We start from the raw sequence: 24,447 nt of genomic DNA, 5'->3' as shown, positions 1-24,447 counted from the left end.
AATATCTTCTAAAGATAGATATAAAAGATTTTTGCAGTTTTGAAGTATTGATTTTTTTCTCTTTCCTAGGGATGGCTCCCAGTCCTGAGTTAATGGGTCTTGATGTGAAATTAAACCAAGCCCAGAAAATGAACAACAAGGCAGATGGGACTCCCAAACCTGAAACAAAGTCAAAGGTAATAAATTAAACTCTTATCGATGAGGTGTTAATCCCTGCCTTGTGGGACATAGTGTGCAATCTTCAGATATGCTGTTCAGTAGAAAATGGCAAAACGAGTATGCCCTGCATATCTTAAAGGAAAAAGTCCTGAATTTGTGATGTTCTAGTGGTATGTTAGCATAGTATGACAGCTATACTGCGGGCTTTTCTCAGTTATTTTGAGAATAAATACACTTTGGATTTTTAAAAATGGTTTCTTTGTGTTCATGGTAACCAAATAAGGAAGAACAAATTTTGAACAGGACAGCACTATGCAGTATTGTGTACTTCTGAGCCTGGTCTTAGTGCCTTCATAGGCTCCCGCACAGAGCCCTCTCCCTGAACCCTGTCTGAATTGTAGAAGTCAAGCTCTTCCACGACGACCAATGAGAAGATCACCAAGCTGTACGAGCTGGGCCCAGAGCCTGAGCGGAAGATGTGGGTGGACCGTTACCTGGCCTTCACTGAAGAGAAGGCCATGGGGATGAACAATCTTCCTGCTGTGGGCCGCAAGCCGCTGGACCTCTTCCGGCTCTACGTGTCTGTGAAAGAGATCGGGGGGCTCACACAGGTAGGACTGCAACAAACTGGTCATTATCCTAGTAGACCACATTATTCTGAAAGGGCCAACATTAACTTTTGAATCCTTTAAAGGGGAAAAATCAAACACTACATGGCACTGGAAGTCTGCGGATTTAAAATCAATTTTCAGTCATTGTCTTAATTGCTTGTTCTTTTCAGTATCATGCCCTTAAAGGTATTTGCAGACGTCTTTTTTTTTTAATGTCGGTAGCCTCAGATGGTATAAGCAGTTTGGTAATCTAAACTTAATGGGCCACTGATGGAAATTGACAATTTGCCTACACCTTTTTTTTGTTTAAAGCTTAATTACCTTTAATTTAACTGCTTATTTAACTGAAGAAGCAGACTGCTTAAGTTGTTTTTTTCTGTTTGTTAAAATAAACCCTAAAGAAACAGCTGAATCTATGTAAGTCACAATCTATGTTCTATGTGACCCAGTATGTGTGCTTTGTGAAAGGGTTACTTACAGAATTTAATGATGATATTGGAATTTTGTTTATTGATAATATGATTCATTTGGTTGCATTTCTAAATGGACCGAGTTTTAGAAAACATGCTTTTAGTGCTTGAAGCAAATACCTGTTGGCTTTATTGCTGGATAAAAAGGGTCTACTTTTGTGAAAGAGGAAATTTACAGTTGCAGTATGCTATTCCAGGACTAATTACCTGGCTGGAGATCTGCAAAAATAAACAGTACATGTGAATCAAAATGTTTTTCAGTTAATTAGAACTTAGAATGAAGTCACATGGCCAGGATTTTCCCGTTACAAATTAAAGATCTTGACTTTACCGCTCTTTGATTATTCTCCAGGTGAACAAGAATAAAAAGTGGCGCGAGCTGGCGACTAACCTGAACGTGGGTACGTCCAGCAGTGCTGCCAGCTCGCTGAAGAAGCAGTACATCCAGTGTCTGTACGCCTTCGAGTGCAAGATCGAGCGCGGAGAGGACCCTCCCCCGGACATCTTCTCCGCTGCCGAGGCCAAGAAGAACCAGCCCAAGATTCAGCCTCCTTCCCCAGGTCAGTGGAGCGGGTTTTCTGGTCTCAAGAATGAAAATTGCATTTCATCTCGCATTGACGCCATAATTCTTCCTGTGCTTTTCATTTGAGGGCTTGCTCTGGATTGCTAAAAAAACATAAACCTGATTGGATTCGTTTCAAGATCTTGTATTGCCATTGCAAACTGTCGTCTTTCGTTTTTTATTGAAATTCTGGCTTAACACTCCAGTCACAGTTAACACGGATTGAGTTTTTCCTATCAAATCAGGATATGTTATTTTGAAATGAGTTCATTGCATGAAGATCTGAGTAAGCTTTTTATGATGTTTTAATGTAGATGTTTAATCATAACAATAACCTGAGGCCTTCAGATCCTCTCCCCCCTTAACTATTCTTGGAACTTTAATTGATCACCCGATTGTGAAATTTGTATTGATATATGGGGTAACTCTGGCCCCGGGATGTTCAGGTTATTGCCTTAGAAGACCTGATGCGTCTTTAAGACCGTGATTTTTACTGCAGGAGAATGAGGATTGTTTTTAAGATTTCGGTGGGATCCAGATTGCTCCGTTTGCCAAGTAATTCCATGTGCACAGGAGGCTTGGGCTTCCTGCAGCCTGCCAGCGTGTGCAGAGTGCGTCCAAGAGCTGTCACGTGAGCAGGGATGCAGGGCTCGAGATCGGGGGCAGGAAGGGGGGATTCCTCCTGTTATGCAAAGAATGTCTGTAAGCTGAGTCCTGCCAGTGTGGTCTAGAGGGATACTGTATCCGTGGTGTTGTTGTTTTGGCTGAGGGCTTCAGAGGCAAATTCCCTGGAGATTTGTGCGAAGCCAGAAATGATGAATGGGAAAGGGTGGGTTCTAAGCGTGCGTAAAGTCACACTCTCTCCGAGTTTCCTCACTCCCCCCTTCCTCTCCCTACATCCTCAGCAGAGGGAAATCCCGGCTCAGTAGAGAAGGGAGGAGGAGGAGGGGGGGGGGTGTGAAGTGCCAATGTGTGGATGAATGTGACCTGCCAGTGACCCTCGCATGTGTACAAGTTAATGAATAGAAAGCATGAGTCATCAGACACTGCATACTAATAGTGAGAAGTCACGGTTGGTGGTTAAGGGTGAACAGGATCACAAACACACAGGCTGGCTGGAATTCGCAATAATCTGACAGTCAAATGTGACTGGATGATTACTTCTTGAGAGATCTCTAAATTCAGGATATGGAACAGGGCTTGGCAGAAGAGTGTGAACTGAAAAATGTTTTTTTTGTGCTCAGAGCATGTCTTTTAATTAATGGTGTCTAATTCCATGTGGATTTTAAATGGATTTTGTAATACAGATGTCATGTACTGGCAAGCAAAGACTTAGCAATTTTGAAGACCTTTAGATCTGAATGAGTGTTCTAATCTCTCAATCATTTAACATGATGTTATATAAGTATTTGTCATAAATAAAATGTTAAAGATTTGAATTTTGATTAGTGCAATATGTTTAACATAACCTTTGCTTTTATAAACAATAGGATCTTCACTGTTGTAATTACAGTAGTGTATAAGTGAAAAATTGGTGTTTTGATTCTTCTTAACAGATTGAGAGGTGGATCTATAAATGTATAAGCTGCATGTTTAGTAGTATCCTTAAAAAATAAATGAAAACCACGCTAATGGGCATCGGCTTTGTTTTTGCCACTTTCCGGAACGTGATGTCATCATGGCACAGCCAGTGTCCCTCTGCAGATGTTCAGTTGGCGGGTCCAGTCCTGGAACATTTGTTTAGCAGTGTCCTCTTGCATTTTCCCTGTCTGATGGGTTTGTGTTCTCGCAGCGGGATCGGGGTCTCTGCAAGGGCCTCAGACCCCTCAGTCGACCAGCAGCTCCATGGCAGAGGGAGGGGACCTGAAGCCTCCCACCCCGGCCTCTACACCACACAGCCAGATGCCCCCCATGCCTGGAGTCAGGTAATCCAGCACTTTCCCAGTTTTTATGAGCTTCCTAAATTCCTACAAATACAATAATGTAGAGGTGTGGAAATGGGCAGATCCCAGTCCTTGGCATGAGACTAGAACCAGATCTGAGGTAGAACCCTGGAATTATAGATTATAGATGGAACTATAGAAATGAACAAGTGTGTGTCTCGGATTAAAATAGATGTTTGAATTCTAGTGTATTACAGTTTGAATGTCCAAGCAACCATATCATAAAGTACTAAAGTGTTAGTATTATACAAATGCTTTTTTTAAGTGAAATAGTCTTTAGTGCAACGTTGGCTTTCTCATCAGTGCTGTGCTTTTTGCCCTGGTTAAACGGTGTTTTTTCTCCCAGGAGTAGCGTGGTAAGTCTGCAGGACCCTTTTGCAGACAGCAGCGACCCAGCGTTCCCAAGGCGAAATTCCATGACCCCCAACTCGGCGTACCAGCAAGGCATGAACACTCCTGACATGATGGGCCGCATGCCTTACGAGCCCAACAAGGACCCCTTCAGTGCCATGCGGAAAGGTGAGGCCCAGCTGCCCAAGCCCTTCGGGGCGGCCATGTCACCGCCTCGTAGCAGACGACAATCTTTCGCAGATCTAAGTCCTAAAACTCTTCAACATTTTGTGTGATTCATCAAATTCTGCATTGTAATACATGCACCGTTACTGCAAATGACCCTTTGCAGATTAATTTTTTGTCAGCATGTTCTAGGGGCAGTTTCTTATATACGTTTTGCTTTCCCTGAACCCCAGAAAAGTGACATTTCACTGAGCTTTCCAGAATAGCTGCAGGGGTGGTTTATGTTGGCAAGGAGCACGTTCATTCAGTAAATAGTTTTTGTGCTTTGTGTTTTCGAATACATTTAGGATTGTTTTATGCTCTCTTTTAATTAAGACTACCTTAAACCAAATTGAGCACACTCTGTATATTGGCAGCTAAGAGAGGTTTTATTTAACAATCTTGGGAGTCTTTCAGAAAAATAATATGAATGGCACTTAAATATATATGTCTCATTTTTTAGCAGTTAATTATTTTATTGAAACATCTGCGCTTCTAGTATTGTTTTTGCATCATGTGGAGTAATTGATGTATTTCAAAAGTCTGTTATTGCTCATTTAGCTGGATGTAATTGGTTTCTCAGTCTGGCATTTTCTTTTAGCATTAGTGGAATTATAGGAATTGTACCATGATTGCAAAATCCATCCATTATAAGTTACAGCAAAAAATCTCTATTCATTTTTCAGTGTGTGGCTCTTCATAATTATTCTCCTAAGTTTTGATGGTTTAAAACTTATGTATGTTATTGCCAAAGGTTAAAATAGTAATAATAATGCAATTCTTTGGTAATATTCTGAAATATTGATGGATGGATCCACATCAAGACAAAATGGTAGGAAAACCAATCCTATGGCTACAGATATACAGAAATCGCTGTCTCTTGAGGTTGAACAGTGCTGTCTGAGCAGATGCCACTGAGGCTTTAAAACTCCAAATGTTTAGGTTTTTCTGCTTGAGCATGGTCTTGAAAGATGGCTCACCTCAGAATGGGCATGGGTTTTTGAAGATGTATGAGGAAAATGAAAACTTTTGAGGATCAGTTGTGCTGGGAAATTTGTATGGGCTGAATGTATGTTTTGAGATGAGCTCTAGGCTTGGTCAGCAGTTGTTTTTCTCCTCTGCCTCCCTTTGTAGGAGGGGAGTTCATGTCTCCGGGACAGGGACCCAACAGTGGCATGGGAGAACAGTACAACCGGGCTCCCCCTGGGTCTATGGGCAACATGGGGATGGGCCAGCGTCAGCAGTATCCATACGGCCCGGGCTATGACCGGAGGTAGGGCTTTGTTCATGCAGTGTAGAAGTGTAGGACAAGCCATCTTCCTTATCACCTAGAATTCCAAAGTCAAATTAATAGAAGTACTTTCTCTTTTTTTCCTGCAATTTTTTTATACACATCTAATTTGGAATCCCCAATTGTATTTTTCACGTCTTGTCTCAAACCCCCAACTTTACAGAGGAGAATGTTGGCTAATGATGTAACTCAGGCTCAATTCACACTGCCTGGCTCATACAGCTCAACTGTGAGTGTCTTTTACAATTGAGACCCTCAGAAGACCCCAGTGACCAAATATACAACTGGAATACAAGTCTTCCATACTATTAAGAAAAAAAGTGTGAGTGTAACAACCTGGTTTGAAGTGCTCAGGCACTGTACGGGCTTTTCAGGGCTTTACTGTGTTATGCATTAAGTAGTAATGAAAAAATTTGCAATGCCCTTAATGTTTAATTTCTTCTTTAGAAACTGGCCTTGGATTAAATGGTTACTAGGGTGCTGACACCCAACCACCTGGGTTGACACCAGCGTGATTTATTGAAAACAAATGAACACTTGTTTCTCAGTTACATTTTGTTTCATTGCTGTTCGGTGCCATTTTGTTTTTGCTGGAGCAGAGCAGCTGTGTGCAGTTCTGTGTGTCCCGGCTCTTAGAGAGTTCTGGATCCCCCGTGCAGGGGCCTAACGCCACTGTGTGCTCCTTCCAGACAAGAGCCGGGGATGGGCCCTGAGGGCAGCATGGGACCCGGCGCGCCACAGCCAAACCTGATGCCTTCCAATGCCGACACGGGGATGTACTCGCCAAGCCGCTACCCTCCACAGCAGCAGCGGTCAGTGCAGTGGCGCCGCCCTCGTCTCCAAATGCGCTCCTGCAGTTCCCTGCCACGCGAGACAAGTCTGAAGCCACTTAGGGTCACAATTTTGGTGTCTGTTTTGAGTTTGTCTTCAGGCGGTATTCAGTGTCTTTCTCTTATTATGTAACGATACTCTTAAATTAGTATGGCATGTTTTTGGTTGTGCTTCTGGCTGATGGGCATTACTGAAGCAAATCGACACTGATCGTCTGAAAATTGCTTGTCGTGATGTCTGTGTTTTTGGTTTTATAGGCACGATTCCTATGGTAATCAGTACCCTGGCCAAGGTGCGCCCTCTGGTGGCCCCTACCCCAATCAACCACCAGGAATGTATGCACAGCAACAGCCGGTGAGACTCCCCATCATAATGTAATGAAATACTACATCGCATAACAAATAACACATAACTGGTTTTTCCCGTTTTTTGTATGAAAGTCTGTAAAGTTGTATTACGCTGCTTGTTTACTTTGAATACAGATTATTTTGTTGATAGTGGATTGTTTTGAAAACCGTTGTCTTAGCTGTGTGTGTCGCTTCTCTAACTTGGTGTTCTTTTCTGGAAAGACTTGGCATTAAAATGACTCATTATTTCTTCCAGAACTACAAGCGTCCAGTGGATGGGGGTTATGGACCACCTGCCAAGAGGCACGAGGGTGAAATGTACAATGTGCCCTTCAGCGGGCAGCAGCAACAACAGGCACAGCAGCAGACAGCGCCCCCAGCTCAGCAGGAGATGTACAGTCAGTATGGCAATGCGTATGCTGGGTCTGAGCGGCGGCCCCCGGGCCCACAGAACCAGTTCCCCTTCCAGTTCGGCAGAGAGCGGGTCCAGGCCACGGCGGGGCCCAACTCCCAGCAGTCGATGCCTCCACAGATGATGGGCAGCCCCATGCAGTCCACCCCCGACGGCCCTCAAGGCAGCATGTGGCCGAACCGTAATGATATGGGCTACAACTTCCCTAACCGGCAAGGCCCTGGGGCTGCCGCTCAGGGCCCAGGCTACCACAGCATGAACCGCTCCGAGGAGATGATGCCCTCCGACCAGCGGATGAACCACGAAGGACAGTGGCCAGCCCACGTCAACCAGCGGCAGCCCCCCTACGGCCCCTCGGGCCCCGTGCCCCCCATGACGCGGCCCCTGCAGCCCAACTACCAGACTCCCCCCGCCATCCAGAACCACATTCCGCAGGTGTCCAGCCCTGCCCCCATGCCTCGGCCCATCGAGAGCCGAACGTCTCCCAGCAAGCCTTTCATGCATTCGGGGATCAAGATGCAAAAAGCTGGTCCCCCCGTCCCTGCCTCGCATATCACCCCAGCCCCGGTACAGCCCCCCCTGATCCGGCGAGACATCACTTTCCCCCCGGGCTCTATTGAGGCCACACAACCCATCCTCAAACCGCGCCGGAGACTCACCATGAAAGACATTGGTACGTGCCTCGGCTCTTCGTCTTTCTCAGCTCAGTACCAGACAGTCAGTACAAGATAAGTTGCATAAATAGTAATTGCTCTAGTCATTTTAATCATTGCTGGTTTTGCACTTTTTTGTGGAGTATTGGCAAGATATGGCTTTCCTGAAGGGAGTTTACAGCTTCATTTTAGCCTTGACTTCTTTCAAATGCACTGCTACTTTTAATTAAAAATTTTCTGGACGTATAAACATTGCTGAATGGTTTCCTTTCTTAAAAAAATCGTGATTCTATTTAGGAGCGTTTGAATTATTGTAATAATTTTAAATATATGGACAATGTATGTGCGGATTAGTTGGTCAGCCATGGGTTTTGAAAGAAATCACCTTTAACAGTTATTAATTTTTGCAATGTGCTTGTATGAATGTGAAGATATTATTTTGCTATGAATAGTCTTTTTGCATTTAATTAACGTTCTGTTCCCTCCACAATTTAACAGGAACACCTGAGGCCTGGCGAGTGATGATGTCTTTAAAATCGGGGTTGCTAGCAGAGAGCACTTGGGCCTTAGACACGATAAATATTCTACTGTATGATGACAACAGCATTGCTACTTTCAGCCTCTGCCAGGTAGGATGCTTTTTCCTTTAAACTTAGTTCTTGTCGGGAATTTTTGATGTTGTACTAATATTTTGTTTGTGACCTGAATTTTTATTGTAAAGGAATTAGAGAAGCTGTCTTCATGGTTGTACAGAATTCTTGAATTTAGAGGGAACTCAAACTTTAGTCCAATTTTCAGCCGCATCAGCCTATGTCTGGTATAACTTGTAGTTTAAGTCACCGTGCTGGGAAAGTTAGCTTATGTACTGATGCTCAATGTTCATCTTCTTGCAGCTTCCTGGCTTTTTGGAGCTGCTGGTGGAGTACTTCCGACGCTGCCTCATTGAGATCTTTGGGATTCTGAAAGAGTACGAGGTGGGTGACCCTGGGCAGAGGACGCTGCTGGACCCCGAGGGCCTGAACTCCGAGCGAGACACAGGCTCCGAGGATGAGGAGCAGGAGCCAGAGGAGGCAGAGGAGATGGAGGAGGAGGACGAAGATGAGGACGAAGAGCAGCCTGAGGCATCTGAACAGCAGCAGCAGCAGCAAACACCACAGCCACCAGCCTTGGAGAAGCAGGAGGGAGAGCAGCAGAATGGGGAGAGAGCTGGGGAGCAGCAGGAGGAGCAGGAAGGAGAGGCTGCAGTCAAGGACCCCAGCGTGCTCACGCTCTCCCAGGACACTGGCACCACCCAGGAGAAGCCAAAGCAGGCGAGCAAATTTGACAAGCTTCCCATAAAGCTGGTGCGCAAGAAAGACCCCTTTGTGGTAGATTGCTCTGACAAGCTGGGCCGGTTACAGGAGTTTGATAGCGGATTGCTGCACTGGCGCATTGGGGGAGGTGACACCACAGAACACATCCAGACCCACTTTGAGAGTAAGCTTGACCTGCTTCAGGCCCGGAAACGGGTGCCTCCTGCATCCGGGGGATCGGCGGGCCGTAAGAAGAGCCCTGCGGGTGAGAACGTAACGGAAGGGGTGGAGAAGGTGAAAACGAGTGAGGAGCAGCCCCCGGCGAAGAGCATTACGGCCACCATCGATGATGTGCTTTCGGCCCGACCGGGCTCCATGACGGTGGAGGCGGTGAGGGGCACGCCCGAGAGCCACAAGGAGAACAGCAAGTTCCTTTTCAGCATCAACCCTGCGCAGAGCCACCGCAACATTAAGATCCTGGAGGACGAGCCACGCAGCAAGGATGAAACGCCACTCAGCACCATCGCTGACTGGCAGGACTCTCTCGCCAAGCGTTGCATCTGTGTCTCCAACATCGTCCGCAGCCTCTCCTTCGTTCCGGGTAACGACCTCGAGATGTCCAAGCACCCTGGGCTCCTGCTGCTCCTGGGCCGTCTCATCTTGCTACACCATGAGCACCCGGAGCGCAAGCAGGCGCCCCTTACCTACGAGAAGGAGGAGGAGGAAGATGAGGGAGTGAGTTGCGAGAAGGATGAGTGGTGGTGGGACTGCTTGGAGTTGCTGCGCGAGAACACCCTGGTCACACTGGCCAATATCTCTGGGCAGCTAGACCTCTCCATCTACCCTGAGAGTATCTGTCTGCCCCTGCTGGATGGCCTGCTTCACTGGGCAGTGTGCCCCTCAGCTGAGGCCCAGGACCCCTTCCCCACCCTGGGGGTCAATGGGGTGCTGTCCCCCCAGAGACTGGTCCTTGAGACCCTAAGCAAGCTCAGCATCCAGGACAACAACGTTGACCTCATTCTGGCCACGCCACCCTTCAGCCGACTGGAGAAGCTCTATGGCACGTTGGTACGCCTCGTGGGCGAGCGGAAGATCCCAGTGTGCCGGGAGATGGCGGTGGTCCTCCTCGCCAACCTGGCGCAGGGCGATAGCTTAGCAGCCAGGGCTATTGCTGTGCAGAAAGGCAGTATTGGCAACCTGCTGGGCTTCCTGGAAGACAGCCTGGCAGCCACCCAGTTCCAGCAGAGCCAGAGCTCCCTCCTGCACATGCAGAGCGCCCCCTTTGAGCCCACCAGCGTGGACATGATGCGGCGGGCTGCCCGAGCCCTCCACGCCATGGCCAAAGTGGAGGAGAACCACTCGGAATTTACGTTGTACGAGTCGCGGCTACTGGACATCTCCGTGTCCCCCCTCATGAACTCACTGGTGTCCCACGTGATTTGTGACGTACTGTTTTTAATCGGCCAGTCATGACAGCCGTGGGATGCTGCTCCGGTTTTTGTTCCCCCCGCCCCCCTTTTTGTGTGTCTGTTGCGCGTGAGTGGAGAAAACTTAGAGCAAAACTGACTGTTTTTGTCCTTTTTATTTATGCAAAAACACCTCGGATTCCACTGTCTTGACCCTCGCCCCGTTTCTCACTAGAGGAAGGATATCATGAAGTAGCTGTGGATTTTAAGAAGAAACAAAAGCGAAAGAGGACAAAATCGTGGATAAGACAAACGGAACGAGACCCTGGCCCAGGAGAGTGCGCTGCCTAATGGGAAGGACTTTTTTAATAAAATAAATAAAAAATACAAAAACAAAACTGTAACCAAAGTTGCTGTCTCGTTTACAGTGAGTTTGGGGGATATGTGCCCTAGCTCTCCTATTGGGAGCATGGAGAAATACAATTTTATGGTTCATATTTGGAGGCTAAACAGACTTCTGAACTCTTATGTGGTATAATTGCTGTAACTTGGATGCTATATATTCAGTCTACAGGAACCAGGTTATCGGCTGTGAACAGACGTCTTTAAATGGGAGGCCTGTGCAGTAGATTGTAGGACTTTTTCTGTACTGTACACCTTAAAACTGTAAACATACTGTAATAATACTGTTTCACACTGAGAAACGCTGGCTCGGCAGCAAAACTGTAGTTTTTAAAAATGTTTTTAGTTAACGTTGAAGAAAAAAAATGGCTTTCCCCCCAAAGTATCGTGAACCTACAACACCCCGACCTCTTCTCTTTATCCCTTGATTGTATGAATTTACCCCTCAAAAGAAATCACCTCTTAGGACTGGTTTTCAACTTTAGATGCAGCCTTGCTGCAGTGTATATATGACGTTGTACATTACACTCTTTCTCTCACCTTACGGAGCTCTTCACCCTTTTTATCTTTGAAGAATAAAAGGTTACACAAGTAATTCCCTGCATCAAGTCCTGCCATGTGCTAATTTAACCCTCCCCTTGGCCTCTCTCTCTCCTCTGAGGGTGATGTTCAGCACAGGCTGTGCTAAAACGAGCTGCTGTTTCCCAGACTGCAGTGGATCACGTTTTATTTTCTTTCTAATCCAGGTGTGGAAAAAGAAAAAAAAAGAAAAACCAGTTTGAGGTTCGATCTCAGCTCCTAATACAAAAAACAACCCTGATGAAGAAACACAATTTGAGATTTTTTTTTCAGTGATATGGATTCTGCATATTTGTATTTCAGACGATGTAGCTAAAAACTTGATGTAAATTCCTTTTTTTCCTTTTTTTGGCTTAATGAATATCATTTATTCAGTATGAAATCTTTATACTATATGTTCCACGTGTTAAGAATAAATGTACATTAAATCTTCGTAAGACGTTTGTGATGGTTTTATTCATTTGTTGGTTTGCTGTGTGGGTTTAACCTGCAAAATGTATAAAGTGAAAGCATGCGTTTTTAAACTAAAAGGCACACATACTGTTGCTTTAAAAGGTTGTATTTGCAGTACTATTTGGTTATGTTTGATATTTACTGTTATGTTTCTTGTATAATTTATTTTCCTTGATGGTATTAATTTTCTATTTCAATAGAAAAGGCTTTGAAATGCTTCTCAGGTGTGTATGACCGTATTGTTGGGAAGCAAATTAGCGTTGCATGAAGGTAGTAGTGATTCATTTGAATTGTGCTGCCTTAAATTACTGTTCATCCACCTTCTTTTCAGAAGCCTTTTTTCCCCCCATTAATAATGTGGTGAGCTTCAAATAATTGATGTCCTTCTCTAAAGAATAACATCACAAAAAAAAAACATTGGAAGGATCTGTGTCCCGAAATATTTCGATATTCCCGCATTCTGTGATCTTCAGCTGCAATTTCAGCTCTGGCGTCTGCATATCTAACTTGCAGAAGTTAGAGAAGGTCAGCCAGAGGAAACTGCATTGTGCTCATACTGGGAGAAAAACTTGTACCTGCTGGAAATGTTTTTGCTAACAGAAGTGGTCGGGGAAATAGTAGGAAAAATAAAATCTATGGAGGCAGTGCTAGAAGAAAGCAAAATACAGTTGTGAGTTGTCTATATTTTGGGTGAAGTGTAGGGAAGACATTAAAGCATGTTTTAAAAAAGGAATAGCCTAGGTATGGCCTATCAGTAGTTTTGATCTTTTGTTAAGGCAGTTTGAGCTGGTCCTTACCATAAAAGGGCAGCATTACAAAATAAGTGGTTGTCTATGAAGTCTGAAAATGTACAGGATTTCATGCAAAAGGGGTCCAAATGTATGCTGTTTGCCGAGTGAGGTAAGGCAATAGGCAGGATAAACATGGCTTTCTACAGAAAAATCCCATTTCATATAAAAAGGAGCCTGGATTCATAAACCATGCATTTTAAGCTATAATTCAAATGTTTTGCTAATGTGCCTACATAGACACCAGCGTGTGCTTGAAACAAATCTGATATTACGACGTTGCTGAATGTGGGAAAAGTTGGTTCTGCAAAAAAGAGGTTGCTCCTTTGCAGCAAAGAAAAATATCCGCCCTGCAATAAAATGTCATTTCATTATAGAGATTTATTTTCATTGCTTTTCCGTGTCCAGGCAGCATAACTTTTTGGCACCTCTCCATCTTCCCCTTATCAAATCATTTCTCCAGCTGATGATAAATAGCATACCTGTTGGGTGATTACATCTCTTTGTGTGCTTGTCGTCGGTGCTGTGCTGAAGCGACAGGGAGAAATTTATTATTCCCCATTCTAGAGCTGTTTTGCAACTTGCACAGGGGATGATAAATCAAATGCATTGTGTTGTTTGCACAGGAATGAACCTTCAGAACTTCTAAAGGACACATCGCCTAAATTGCAATTTCATTATGTTGTATTTACATCCACATTTCCATTCTTCTTGGGGAATGAGAAATATCGGTTTGATGGATCTGAAGCTACAGAGGTTTGATATAATTCGACATTGAAAGGGGAAAAAAGCTGAGCCCACAACTGGAAAAAAAAGAACATACTGTAGGCAAGTGATGTGCAAAATAAAATGTTGGCATTGAATTTTGATTTAAATGGTACTTGCCTTTCATGATATCACAGCCATACATGCAACCTGAGAGCTGTCAACGACAGGGTGTCTATATAAACAGGTTCATTTATCAATTCACAAATCATAGAACACATTTTTGAGTGATTGCATATCTTTCTTTTTGCACATCTTTTTATTATAGTACGTGCTAATTCTAGCAAAAATAATCTTGAACATAAGTTTATTGGGGGGATTGGTCAGCTGTGCAAAAGCACACAGGTTTTGCTATCAGAGCCCTGTGCGGGTAGCATCTATCCTTCCCCAATTCCAATTCAACTTTTTGGAATTGGGGAATCATTAATTCCAAGTAGAGTAACAATTAGATTGTCGTTTTTCCCTTTATTTCAATTTAACTGAACATTGCCTAGGATTAATTACAGTACATTCCATACTGTTAGCATTCAGTTTTACTTAACTGCTGTACTTGGTATTAGAAATATCTCCGCTTTAAACGCATAAATCTAGAACTTGCCCGTGCGTGGCCAATACAAAAGTGTTCTGGTGTGCAGATACTGTCGGATTCTTATGTACGCTGCGCCTGTGAAATAAAGATGTATTTTGTCATATGTGTGTCATTCTAATGCAGGGAAAGGCTACAATATCAAAGCGCATTGTTTAGCATCTTAGAAACAACTTGAAGAATCCGAATCTTGGCCTTGAGGTAAGACACGAACAGGTACGTACACCTTCAAATGGATGCTGTAAGGGTGTTGTGCAATGAACCGCAAACTTTTAAATGTATATTAGTTTCCTTATTGAAAACGCATAATAAAACAAAGATGTTGCAATAACTAAGATGCTTCCCAAATGGAAATCTTAAACGATTAGAAAACTGAAGGAAAGCGCTGCCACGGTGAATTTGCCGTGTTTGTCGTCAATTATGTGTGAGGACAGCGCCCTCTGCAGGCCAGAGCGATACTTAGAAAATCCATTCAAATGTTTCTCCGGTGCTGGTACGTGTCAGCACGCAGATATTAACTTGATGTAAATAAACCCCTTCGTAGCTTATTTTTTAACATTTGCAGTTTTATTGCATTTCTGCAACGCCCGGCAGGGTTTTTACAGCAACAGATCGTTCGAAAGTTTGCGAAATGTTCAGTCCAGATGAGCTAGCCACCTCTCATGTTTTGTGGAAACGCTTGCACCGCAACGCGCCTTCACTCAGCTTAGGGTGTTTGGATCCGGGGAATAGAATATTGACATACAAAGCAGCCTGTTTTCAGGACGATAACGCGTTCATGTGGTAGCTTGAAAATCAGGGCATGCAGCTCAGCGCCACCCGCCCTGTGGCGTGAGAGTGGAACTGCGCATGCGTGCCGCTGTCGTCACAGGCCGGAAGACCAGTGGATGGTGTTGGGCTTTCTGTCTCTGCAAGAAAATACATCTCTTCGGTTTACTGGTGTGTGTGAATAGGAAACCGGGGAAGCAATAGTCAGTGGATTGTTATGTCTGCACTAGGCTGGTTCGTTCACTGGGGTGCGAGAGAGTATCTTTTTAACCACGGTTTAAGGTGCATGTGAAGTGTCTTCATCCCTGCTTCCTTTACACGTAACACAGAACAGGTGAATCTTCTCAGGAAAACAATCGTCGTCGAAAATAGATATGTGGAACTTAAAGAGATCTCATCGCTGTGCAGTGTTGCGGTTTAGTGCGGTATTATGCTTTAAATACTATGTCCTGGTATAAATGACTTTTTACCTTAAGGTCTGTGCGCGCGTGTTCACAGTAAGAGTATGCATCTTTCTCTTATTTAAAACCACGTTTGACAGAATATTGTAATCTTTAATATTTGTCTTTTTTTTTTGGTTCCATTATGCCTAGGCTAGTTTTGCCCCCACAAGTGAAGTGACTTCAATAGATGTTGTAATTAAAACACGCAAATAAGCACAACCTCGGGCAACGGACCCAAGGAAAGGTGCATGTGAATGAAATACTGTATGAACCCCGTTAACTGGTCGGTGCTCTTTCTCCAGGACTGCGTGACTCCACTTCCCTCCAGCCGCGGTGTAGGAAGGCGGTGTGTGATGAGGCTGGAATGGAAGGGCGCGGTGTGGCGGCGTTCGCTGTCTTCACAAGGATTCTGACTCTGATATTACAGGTGAGGTGCGGACTCTGCTACAGCTGCTTTGTTGCGCAGGAAGTGGTCATTCCCCCTCCCTCCACTGACCCTGGTCGGTAAAGTGCGATCCCAGACAGAAGACTGCTGCTCTGTAACTGCTGCTCCCTGTAACACTTTCCTAGCTTTGCATGCTGTTCAGCATTTAAACAAGCTTTCTTTGAGGTACTGGATATTCCTAAAAATGTTTTTGTTTACGCTGTTCAGAGTCTCTGCCAGGCCTTTAGAATAACAGGTGAAGCTTTAAATATTTGAGGTGCTGCTCTTATTTGTAAGGTATGTGTGGAGTTTGCATGTTGTCCCCTTGTTGGCATGGGTTTCCTCCAGGTGCTCCTGTTTCCTTCAACAGCCCAAAGACATGGTGAATTGGATTGGGGAAGATCGGCCCAGCTGTGTGTGATTGTGTGTGTGTGTGTGTGTGTGTGTGCCCCGCCCTTTGCCTGTTGCTTGCCAGGATGGGCTCTGGCTCTCCCACGACTCCTGTACTGGATAAAGTGTTCAGATTGTTGCACTTGGATCACAGTGCTTTTATTGTCCCATGTGCTGGGGCAAGAGATCCTCTGGTCACTTTCTTGGCCAGATACAATTTCTTGTATTAGGAATTTGTCTTTCCGCATACCCTAACCTGCTCTCCAGGAGACACACAGATAGGGAGAGAAGCTTGGGGTCAGAGCACAGGGTCAGCCATTTACACGGCACCCCTGGAGCGGTTGGGGTGAAGGGCCTGCTCAGTAGGATTCCTCTGCCGGCCGTGGGATACGAACCGGCAACCTTCCAGCCACAGGCACAGATCCTGAGCCACAGAGCCACCGCACTTCGCCGGCAGAGCGGGATTAGACCAGAACCAGGTGGGTTCGAACCCACTCCGAGTGGGGCTCTAGGCTGCTCTGCGTCCACCTTGCCTGAAGTCAGGTTCTCGCTAGGGGGCGACACTGACTTTGCCCGCTGCAGAGTTCCGGTCCAGGCACATCTGCCTTGTCTTTCAGGCGCTGTTCAACGCCCTCATTCCGGATCACGTCCCGGATGCGTTCGCCCCTCCCCGGGCCGGGGAGCCCCGCGTCCTGGATCCTGCGGTGGAGCTGCTGTTCGGGGGGCTCTCCCACTGGGACGCCGAGCACTTCCTCTTCATCGCGGAGCGGGGCTACCTCTACGAGCACAACTTTGCTTTCTTCCCCCTGCTGCCCCTGAGCCTGCGGGCGGTGGCCGCCGGGGTCCTCTGGCCGCTGGGGGGGTGGCTGAGCGCGCGCGGGCGCCTGCTGCTGGCCGTGGTGCTGCTGAACAGCCTCCTGTTCGCGCTGGGCGCCCTGGGCCTGTACGGGCTGGGCCAGGCGGTGACACAGGACCGCCGGCTGGCCTACTGCTCCAGCCTGCTGTACTGCCTGACCCCCGCCAACGTCTTCATGGCGGCGGGCTACTCCGAGAGCATGTTCGCGGGCCTGGCCTTCGGGGGCATGTGGCTCCTGGAGAGCGGGCGCACGCCGGGGGGCTGCCTGGCCCTGGCCCTCGCCACGGGCGCCCGCTCCAACGGGGTGGTGAATGTGGGGTTCCTCCTGTACCTCCAGCTGCGGCGCTGGGTTTCCCAGACCAGAGCTGTGGGCGGGTCTCCTCTGGGGCTCGGCCGCTGCCTCCGCTACGCCTGGATTTCAGTCTGCAGGCTGTTGACGGTGACCCTAGGGGCCGCGGTCATCCTCCTTCCTTTTGTCCTTTTTCAGTATTATGGCTATCGGACGTTTTGCACGCCGGCACTAGGACCAGGAGATATCCCTCCTGAACTTCTTGAGCTGGCAGAGCTGAAGGGCTACCAGGTCCCGGACGTGACCAAAGACCCCCCTGCCTGGTGTCTCGAGCCCTACCCTGTGCTGTACTCCCACATCCAGGATGTCTACTGGAAAGTGGGCTTCCTCCGATACTACCAGCTCAAGCAGCTGCCCAACTTCCTCCTGGCCCTGCCCGCTGCGGCGCTGACTGCCGCGGCTGCCTGGGGGTACTTGACAGCCGACCCCCGGCTGTGTTTGCGTCTGGGGCTCCCGGGAGACCGGCCAGCCGAGGGGGGAAGAGGAGGTGAACGGGACAAGCCTGCCGCTGGATTCCACAGCCCCAGGGTGTTTGTGTACCTCGTGCACGCCACAGCGCTGCTGCTCTTTGGGGCTCTGTGTATGCATGTTCAGGTGAGACGCACTGCTTCTTAGAAGCAGAATTCGGAACAGTGGTGGGGAAAAAAAAAATTGAAATGTATTGATAAAAAATTAAAATTCCCGTTTATGAGAGGGACTGCTGTTAAACATTTTTTTGGGGGGAAATGTGCCAGCATAACGGCATGACGCTTTGCAAAAATAATGTGCACTGTCACATCAACGTGCATTTACGTGTGATACGCTTTGGCTAAACGCGTGTCGTTTTAAGGAGCACAAACAGAAAATGACTGTCCAGCTCCTTCAGGGATTGATAGCCGTGACAGGTAATGGCTAGGAACCCTCAATAAGACACCAGCTTTTCTGCCTTCAGGTTCTCACCAGGTTTCTCGGCTCGTCGTCTCCGGTCCTGTACTGGTACGGCGCTCACCTTCTGGTCGCTCGCGAGCCCCTGCTGGCGGGAGATGGCGCCTGGCGGCCGGGCGCGTGCGGGGGCCTGCTGGGAAACCCCCTGGCCCGGCTGCTGCGTGCCTGGAGGAGCTGCTCCCCTGTCACGCGCTGCGTCCTGGGCTACTTCACGTCCTACTGGCTCCTGGGCCTGGTGCTGCACTGCAACTCCCTCCCATGGACCTGAGAACGCCCCCCCGCCCCCGCCCCCCGTCATCTCTTCGCTCCCGGCCCTTGGCTCGCTGGAGCCCACCGGTTTCCGTCTCCCGAGCAGTCCTGCAGCACTGTGCCGGCTCGTCCTCGTCTGCACCGGCTGACTTACCTCACTGCGGAAGATGACTGTAAAGCATTTGACGGCAGCAAAGGCTTTCTGTTGTATTAGAAAACCCTGAAAACTGGCACTACTGCTGTGGCCGAGGAGAGAAAAGCTTTAATAAAGTCTGCAGCCCAGGTGGCTGCCGTTCAGCTGACCTAACACACATCCCTGCTGGGTTTCCCAGGTCTGGTGATTTCGATTTCCTTATATTTGTGTCACAGTGCTCAACAGTCAGCCTTTTCGTTTTTATTTCTTGTGAATCTGCTGTCGGACGAGGTGGATGGTGTGACTTTTATCTGACTTTTTGCATGTAAATACGTTTTGTTCCCATCAAAAGTCATGGTCTTTTATGGATTTTCTTTTGTTTCCGAGTTTCTGCTTCTGCTTTGTCCCCTCGCAGGCAGTGATATGACTATATCACAATTAATATTACAATACGTCTGGCTGAAGCCAGAACACATTGATTACTTTTTTCCTCCGAGTGTGTTAAGTTTAAAACAAGCTTATAAAACTTAGAATGGAAACCAAAATACCTTCAGCCTGGTTTACATTCACTAAACCGTTTACTACATTTTAGATAAGTTTATTTCTGCATCATTTAAACTTTTTTTATCCATTGCTCGTTTAATTTAATAGTTAACCCATTAACACAGATTTAAAAATCATACAATGAAAGAGCCCAGATTTGCACTCTGAAGTCAAGTGTTATTTTTGCTGTCGCCAGCTGCAGGTGAAATCTGACTTGTTACCCAAAAGTCATTTTTTAAGGAAATGTAATTATGTAAAAATGTAATAATACACAGTAATGACTTTTTGATCAGGCTGGTGAACACATGCAAGTCTCAGTAACAGGAGATATTTATATATAAGGATATAAATGCATTTCTGATTAGTTTTTTTCTTTCTTGCTGGGATTTGTAATTGGTATCCACACTATACAAAATCCTGAGTTTCTGAAATGTCCTTATTCATGGGTGCTGCTTTTAATATAACAGGCTGGACAGCCGCAGGATGATGAATCGCTCATTGTGGATGAACGTGTCTCACACAGTGTCTTTCCTGCCTGTGTCTCTTCATCAGCAGCTTGATCAACTAGTTAAGTCAACTGACGGGGTCAGAAACAACAACAAAAAAGACGAGGAGAGGCTGGGAGAAGTTCTGTGTGCTGTTTACAATTCCGAAATGGCACTTCAAGGGACTGAATTGGTCTAATGTATTGGCACAAGCAAGCGTGCAATTTACAATATCTGTTCAGTCATCAAGTCATAATGAAAATCTGAATTAATTGTACATCTAAAGAAAAACACTATTCTTAGACCAGGCTGGGATATGTTTGTTTTTCTAAGCATTCTGGATGAATAGAAGTAGTGAACTCTCAAGCAATGGGTATAACGCCTCTCTTCTGAAAAAGATCCCGGATCCATTTCATGTCCTCGGGCAGGATGAACTGTCGTTTAGCCACCAAAGAGTTCAGCAATCTTCAGCACTCTGCTTTGTGAGTCTTCCTTCTCTAGCTTTGTGTGTAATGTCAGTGAAAAGGGCAGGTTAATTGCTACATCATCATGTGTTGTAGACTTTTTTTGAAGCAGTTTTTAATGCAGAGGTGAGATATTTTAAGTATCTTCCATCAAGCAGAGAACAGTAAAGAAAACTATGCTTCCTTGAGGTTCATGGTCATGTTTAAATGCTTTCAGAAGAGTTTACCAACCTAGTTTAAGGTCATTTTACACTGATAAAGATCCTTTCCTTATGTTTTTAAAGAGAAAGGAAGAAAGTAGAGAACATTACAGGAATATTGAGTCTATATGAGTATACTATACAATCTAAGGAGCAATAAAAATCATAATGAAGAGTAGTTTCCTTTATGTACTGCATCACTATGAGGGCTCTGCCCAGTATTAAGAGGTTGTCTATAAAATGTATGCATCAGATGACCTGATGTCGAATCTTGCAGTGAAATTGTTAGTTGTACTAAACCCTAGAGAAGGTTATCGTGCAGTACGGGCAGGTTTTTCGGCCAATGCTGCCATCTAGTGAAACAAGTGCATAATAGCACCTGGTGCCTTCTCGGTGGTGGTAATTAATTGAGAACTGCTGCAGTAATTCAGAGCCAGGAGAACCTACTGCATGTGTGCTGACCATTACCTGTCAGAGCTTTCATTCTCTATTGTTGAGAAGTCATCCTATCTTGTTGAAACGGTCATTGTAATCCATTTGGGGATTTTTCACTGATGTGACCAGTTAATGTAGACTGGTCACATCTGAAACATGGTACCGCATGCTGACGACTGCTTCAGCAACTTTCACTTAACACAGCGATCAACAGATCATCTGTCGCCTGATTCAACTGTTTTTCAAAATTCAGAAAATATATCATTATAACAAAATTCTGTATTAAAGCTGTTTTTCATAACCTAGAAATAAAAAAAACAAGGATCTATTTCCTGCTTTCTGTTTCTATCATAATTTCTTTGTCTTGTCTTTATTTCAAACAGTTTACAAATGAGGGAAAGAAGATGCGATCCCTCAGTCCCTCAAGATACATATCTTCCAAAGAGAGGAAGGGGCGGAACTGCCCTTCTGTCAGCTTGAGGGAAAAGAGATGACTATTTCTGAAACTCCTGCCAGGAGAAGAAACACACCTGGAGTGCAATGGCGAACTCACAATTCTCACCAGCCTGATGTTGAAATCCACTGTGGATCACTACAGTTGAAACTCAATGCAATCGTTAGTGCTGTGTTTGTGCCGGTTTGTGTCGCTGTAAGTAGCGTTTGTGCTGCTTTCGTTTCCGAGATATAGCGCCTCGTTTTTTTTCGTGTAATCACGTGACTATCTACAAGGAAGTTTACAGGTACCAACAAATTTGGTACTTGAACTCCTGATTGTGATGAAAACAACGGGGGCAATTTGTTTCCCGAGTCTGTCTGGTCGCCTTCTTTTCCTGGCTGAGACGTACAAAACTGCAACGTCACGACCACCAGATCTTTCAGTTGTGATCTTTTGATCAGTTCGCCCCAGACTTTGCAGCCTTTACACGAATAAACTCTTACATTTAGGGAGGAGTTACAAGGCTAGTTCATTGGGTAAGGTGTTTTCTTTTAATTTTTAACCATATTCCCGAAAATGTATTGCTTGTGTACTCCTTTCAATGGTTAAGAGACACCAGTTTCCAAATTACCGCTAGTATATTCACATTTGTAGGTATTAGTTTCAAGATCGATATCATTTAGCAATAAAAAAACAAAATTGAAAGCACGAGCATAATAATATAATGATCATGACTTTACATTTCTTTTCACTTTTGAAGTCCAAGGCAGAAGGTGTTTCCCCTACCTTAAATATGCGATTAAAATTGTTCAAATACCATGTATTCATTACATCAAGCAGCGGAGACAGTTATATTGCAATTAAAAAATGTATTTCGAAGAGTACGGGACATTGTGAATCAATAAAGACGTTAAAAAAAAGCCGATGTAGTTATTTTGCAAATAAGTAAAGCATTTTAAAAAATAGATTCTTATTGACGGTAAACAAGCCGATCCACCTGGCGCTGCTGCTTGAACAGCTCTCAGACCCGTGACTGGCTAAACCTCTGAACAGGTCGGGCCGCGATTGGGTGAAAAGTGAGAATCGACGCTCTGATTGGGTAAAGCGCCACAGCCGAGGTTCCGTGTGTACTGTGTGTGCTGATATACAGTAACACATGTATTGGTTTCCAATTACTGATCAATCTGAGAGTAGTCGCAGTGAGGTCAAAACTGAATAGCAGACAAAGAATGTCATGGCATCCACAGCGCGGTCACGACTCCAATAGCATGTCACGATAGGAGTGCCACATCACGATCACATCGATACCCATTGCGACTGGCGCACCACTGTCATGGCGCCACTCGCGACATTAAGTCCATATATCGCGATATGACATACCCCGACAAAACATCCCCGCCCCCATGTCACGACATAGAGCCCGCATATCGCGATATGACCTACCCCGAAAAAGTGCCCCGCCCCCATGTCGCGACATAAAGCCCGCATATCGCGATATGACATACCCCGACAAAAGTGCCCCGCCCCCATGTCGCGACATAGAGCCCGCATATCGCGATATGACCTACCCCCCCCCCCCCGAAAAAGTGCCCCGCCCCCATGTCGCGACATAGAGCCCGCATATCGCGATATGACCTACCCCGAAAAAGTGCCCCGCCCCCATGTCGCGACATAGAGCCCGCATATCGCGATATGACATACCCCGACAAAAGTGCCCCGCCCCAATGTCGCAACATGACATCCATATGTTGTGATAGGACATACCCTGACAGGATATGCTGACCCCATGTCGCGACACAAAGTCCATATATCGCTACACGTCCTGTCTGGGTATATCATGTCCTGATATGAGACCTTTGTTGCGACAGCGGTACCAGGGTGGCATGGAAGCAAGGTGCCAGTCGTGATATGCACTGCCTCGATATACATGCGATATACATGGGGTCCCTATCATGACATGCTGCGGAGGGCTTGTCGCCATGATATCCCACAGTTACACGTTTGGCAACAGCGTGTCACAGTAGGGAAAGAAAAAAACATAGATCTTACAATCACGGTGATTGAACATACATTACGACCACAGGTTTATGGCATAGATGGTTAACTTGTTGGTATGCGTCACGTCTTAGTATTATTCACATCTAGGGAGGCTCATATATTTATGGATATTGATTGTCTTTAAATGTTAAAGACATTTTAGCTAAATTGTAACAGAGCGCTTGAACGGGGTCACTGGAGGTCAAAGTCACCGTGCATTGTCACGTGATCACCGGAAAAACAAGGGGCTATATCTCGGGAACGAAAGCAGCACAAACGCCACTTTCAACGGCACAAACGTAGCACTTACGAATGAGGTTGGATATATCATTTGTGCTGTCTGTAGGGGGGGCAGCTTCACGGAGCTTTTATCTTGCCTTTAAATATTCAGCGGACTTTGCATAACATACCAGAAAATCGTGCACGCACGTATGGGTTTCAGAGGTTGGAGTAAATGCATCGCACCAAGGGTAATACCGAGAAAACTGCGAAGGTATTAAAATATTAAGTTCTAAAGATTTTGTTTGATCCTTCATGAAACTTGTATGAAACCCACTAAATTAGTATTCTATTTTCGATGCCAAGAGACACATATTTGGAAATTCGTGACTTCCCACAAGACTTAACACTCAATTGTTATAGTCGTATTAAAGTGCTAACGAATTCATCGTACCTTTAATTGCAAGATAGTGTGCTAATAAAAGCGTCACATACTTTGGATGTATTTTAGCTCTGTAGACGTCGTTCACTTAAAATACTGCAGGGCAATTAAAGGCGATCTGAATAGTTATCTGTAAAATGCACACTCGCATCTATCCGTCAATATTATCTTAATGTTATTCATGCATTCCAAAACTTGTAATGTGTTTACAGGAAAAATTTTAGAACTTCTTCGTGCTCAACGCCCTCAGATTGAGCTTGTATCGAGCTGCTACAAGCAAACATCCAGAAACCCTTGTATTCGGGAAGCCAGGCTGTACTCCTTAAAACCCAAGATGCCTGTAGCATCTCATGTGTCTTATTTGTTTCGGGACTGGTCTGGTCACCTACAGGCGGCTTTTTGAAAAAATGTAGATATATGCATTTGTTTTGCCATGTTGGCTAATAAACCAAAAAACCTAGCGCTAGAGAGCTCTAAGAGCGTCTGACGACAACGATAGCCAATTAGGCTAATTAAGATACAGCGAGCCAATAGCAAATCACATA

At 45.6% G+C, this 24,447-nt stretch overlaps 2 protein-coding genes across 3 annotated transcripts in view; both read left to right on the top strand.

The window, feature by feature from the left end:
- The window catches only part of arid1aa (AT-rich interaction domain 1Aa), a 67,937-nt gene extending 55,987 nt beyond the window's left edge, over positions 1–11,950 (top strand). Inside the window, exons 10-20 of the mRNA XM_088602853.1 lie at positions 70–176; positions 561–770; positions 1,593–1,800; positions 3,595–3,727; positions 4,092–4,264; positions 5,435–5,573; positions 6,281–6,403; positions 6,680–6,776; positions 7,026–7,854; positions 8,333–8,463; positions 8,728–11,950. Of these exons, the coding sequence (XP_088458979.1) occupies positions 70–176; positions 561–770; positions 1,593–1,800; positions 3,595–3,727; positions 4,092–4,264; positions 5,435–5,573; positions 6,281–6,403; positions 6,680–6,776; positions 7,026–7,854; positions 8,333–8,463; positions 8,728–10,599 (4,022 nt within the window). The 3' untranslated portion in view covers positions 10,600–11,950. The remainder of the gene's footprint in view (positions 1–69; positions 177–560; positions 771–1,592; positions 1,801–3,594; positions 3,728–4,091; positions 4,265–5,434; positions 5,574–6,280; positions 6,404–6,679; positions 6,777–7,025; positions 7,855–8,332; positions 8,464–8,727) is intronic.
- A 3,000-nt stretch (positions 11,951–14,950) lies between these two features.
- On the top strand, positions 14,951–20,508 carry pigv (phosphatidylinositol glycan anchor biosynthesis, class V). Of its 2 annotated transcripts, none has more exons than XM_088602845.1 (4): positions 14,951–15,044; positions 15,619–15,743; positions 16,748–17,929; positions 18,267–20,508. In XM_088602845.1, the coding sequence occupies exons 1-4, from the start codon at positions 14,993–14,995 to the stop codon at positions 18,525–18,527; spliced, it is 1,620 nt and encodes a 539-aa protein (XP_088458971.1). In that variant the 5' UTR covers positions 14,951–14,992; the 3' UTR covers positions 18,528–20,508. The 2 variants fall into 2 exon arrangements, with proteins under 2 accessions (XP_088458971.1, XP_088458972.1); XM_088602846.1 differs by having other exon boundaries at positions 14,969–15,207.
- The last annotated feature ends 3,939 nt before the right edge of the window (positions 20,509–24,447 follow it).

This window comes from Lepisosteus platostomus, chromosome 13 (genome assembly GCF_059453375.1).
Source record: "Lepisosteus platostomus isolate fLepPlt1 chromosome 13, fLepPlt1.hap1, whole genome shotgun sequence".
Taxonomy (NCBI): domain Eukaryota; kingdom Metazoa; phylum Chordata; class Actinopteri; order Semionotiformes; family Lepisosteidae; genus Lepisosteus; species Lepisosteus platostomus.
This window is presented reverse-complemented; position numbering and strand designations above follow the sequence as displayed.

What these genes read in the sequence shown, in the direction of transcription:
- pigv (XM_088602845.1), top strand. Translation starts at nt 14,993, where the DNA reads ATGGTGTTGGGCTTTCTGTCTCTGCAAGAAAATACATCTCTTCGGTTT. An exon ending in TACATCTCTTCGGTTTACTG is followed by an intron (nt 15,045 to 15,618) that starts GTGTGTGTGAAT and finishes CTCTTTCTCCAG; the next exon opens with GACTGCGTGACTCCACTTCC. An exon ending in CTCTGTGTATGCATGTTCAG is followed by an intron (nt 17,930 to 18,266) that starts GTGAGACGCACT and finishes TTCTGCCTTCAG; the next exon opens with GTTCTCACCAGGTTTCTCGG.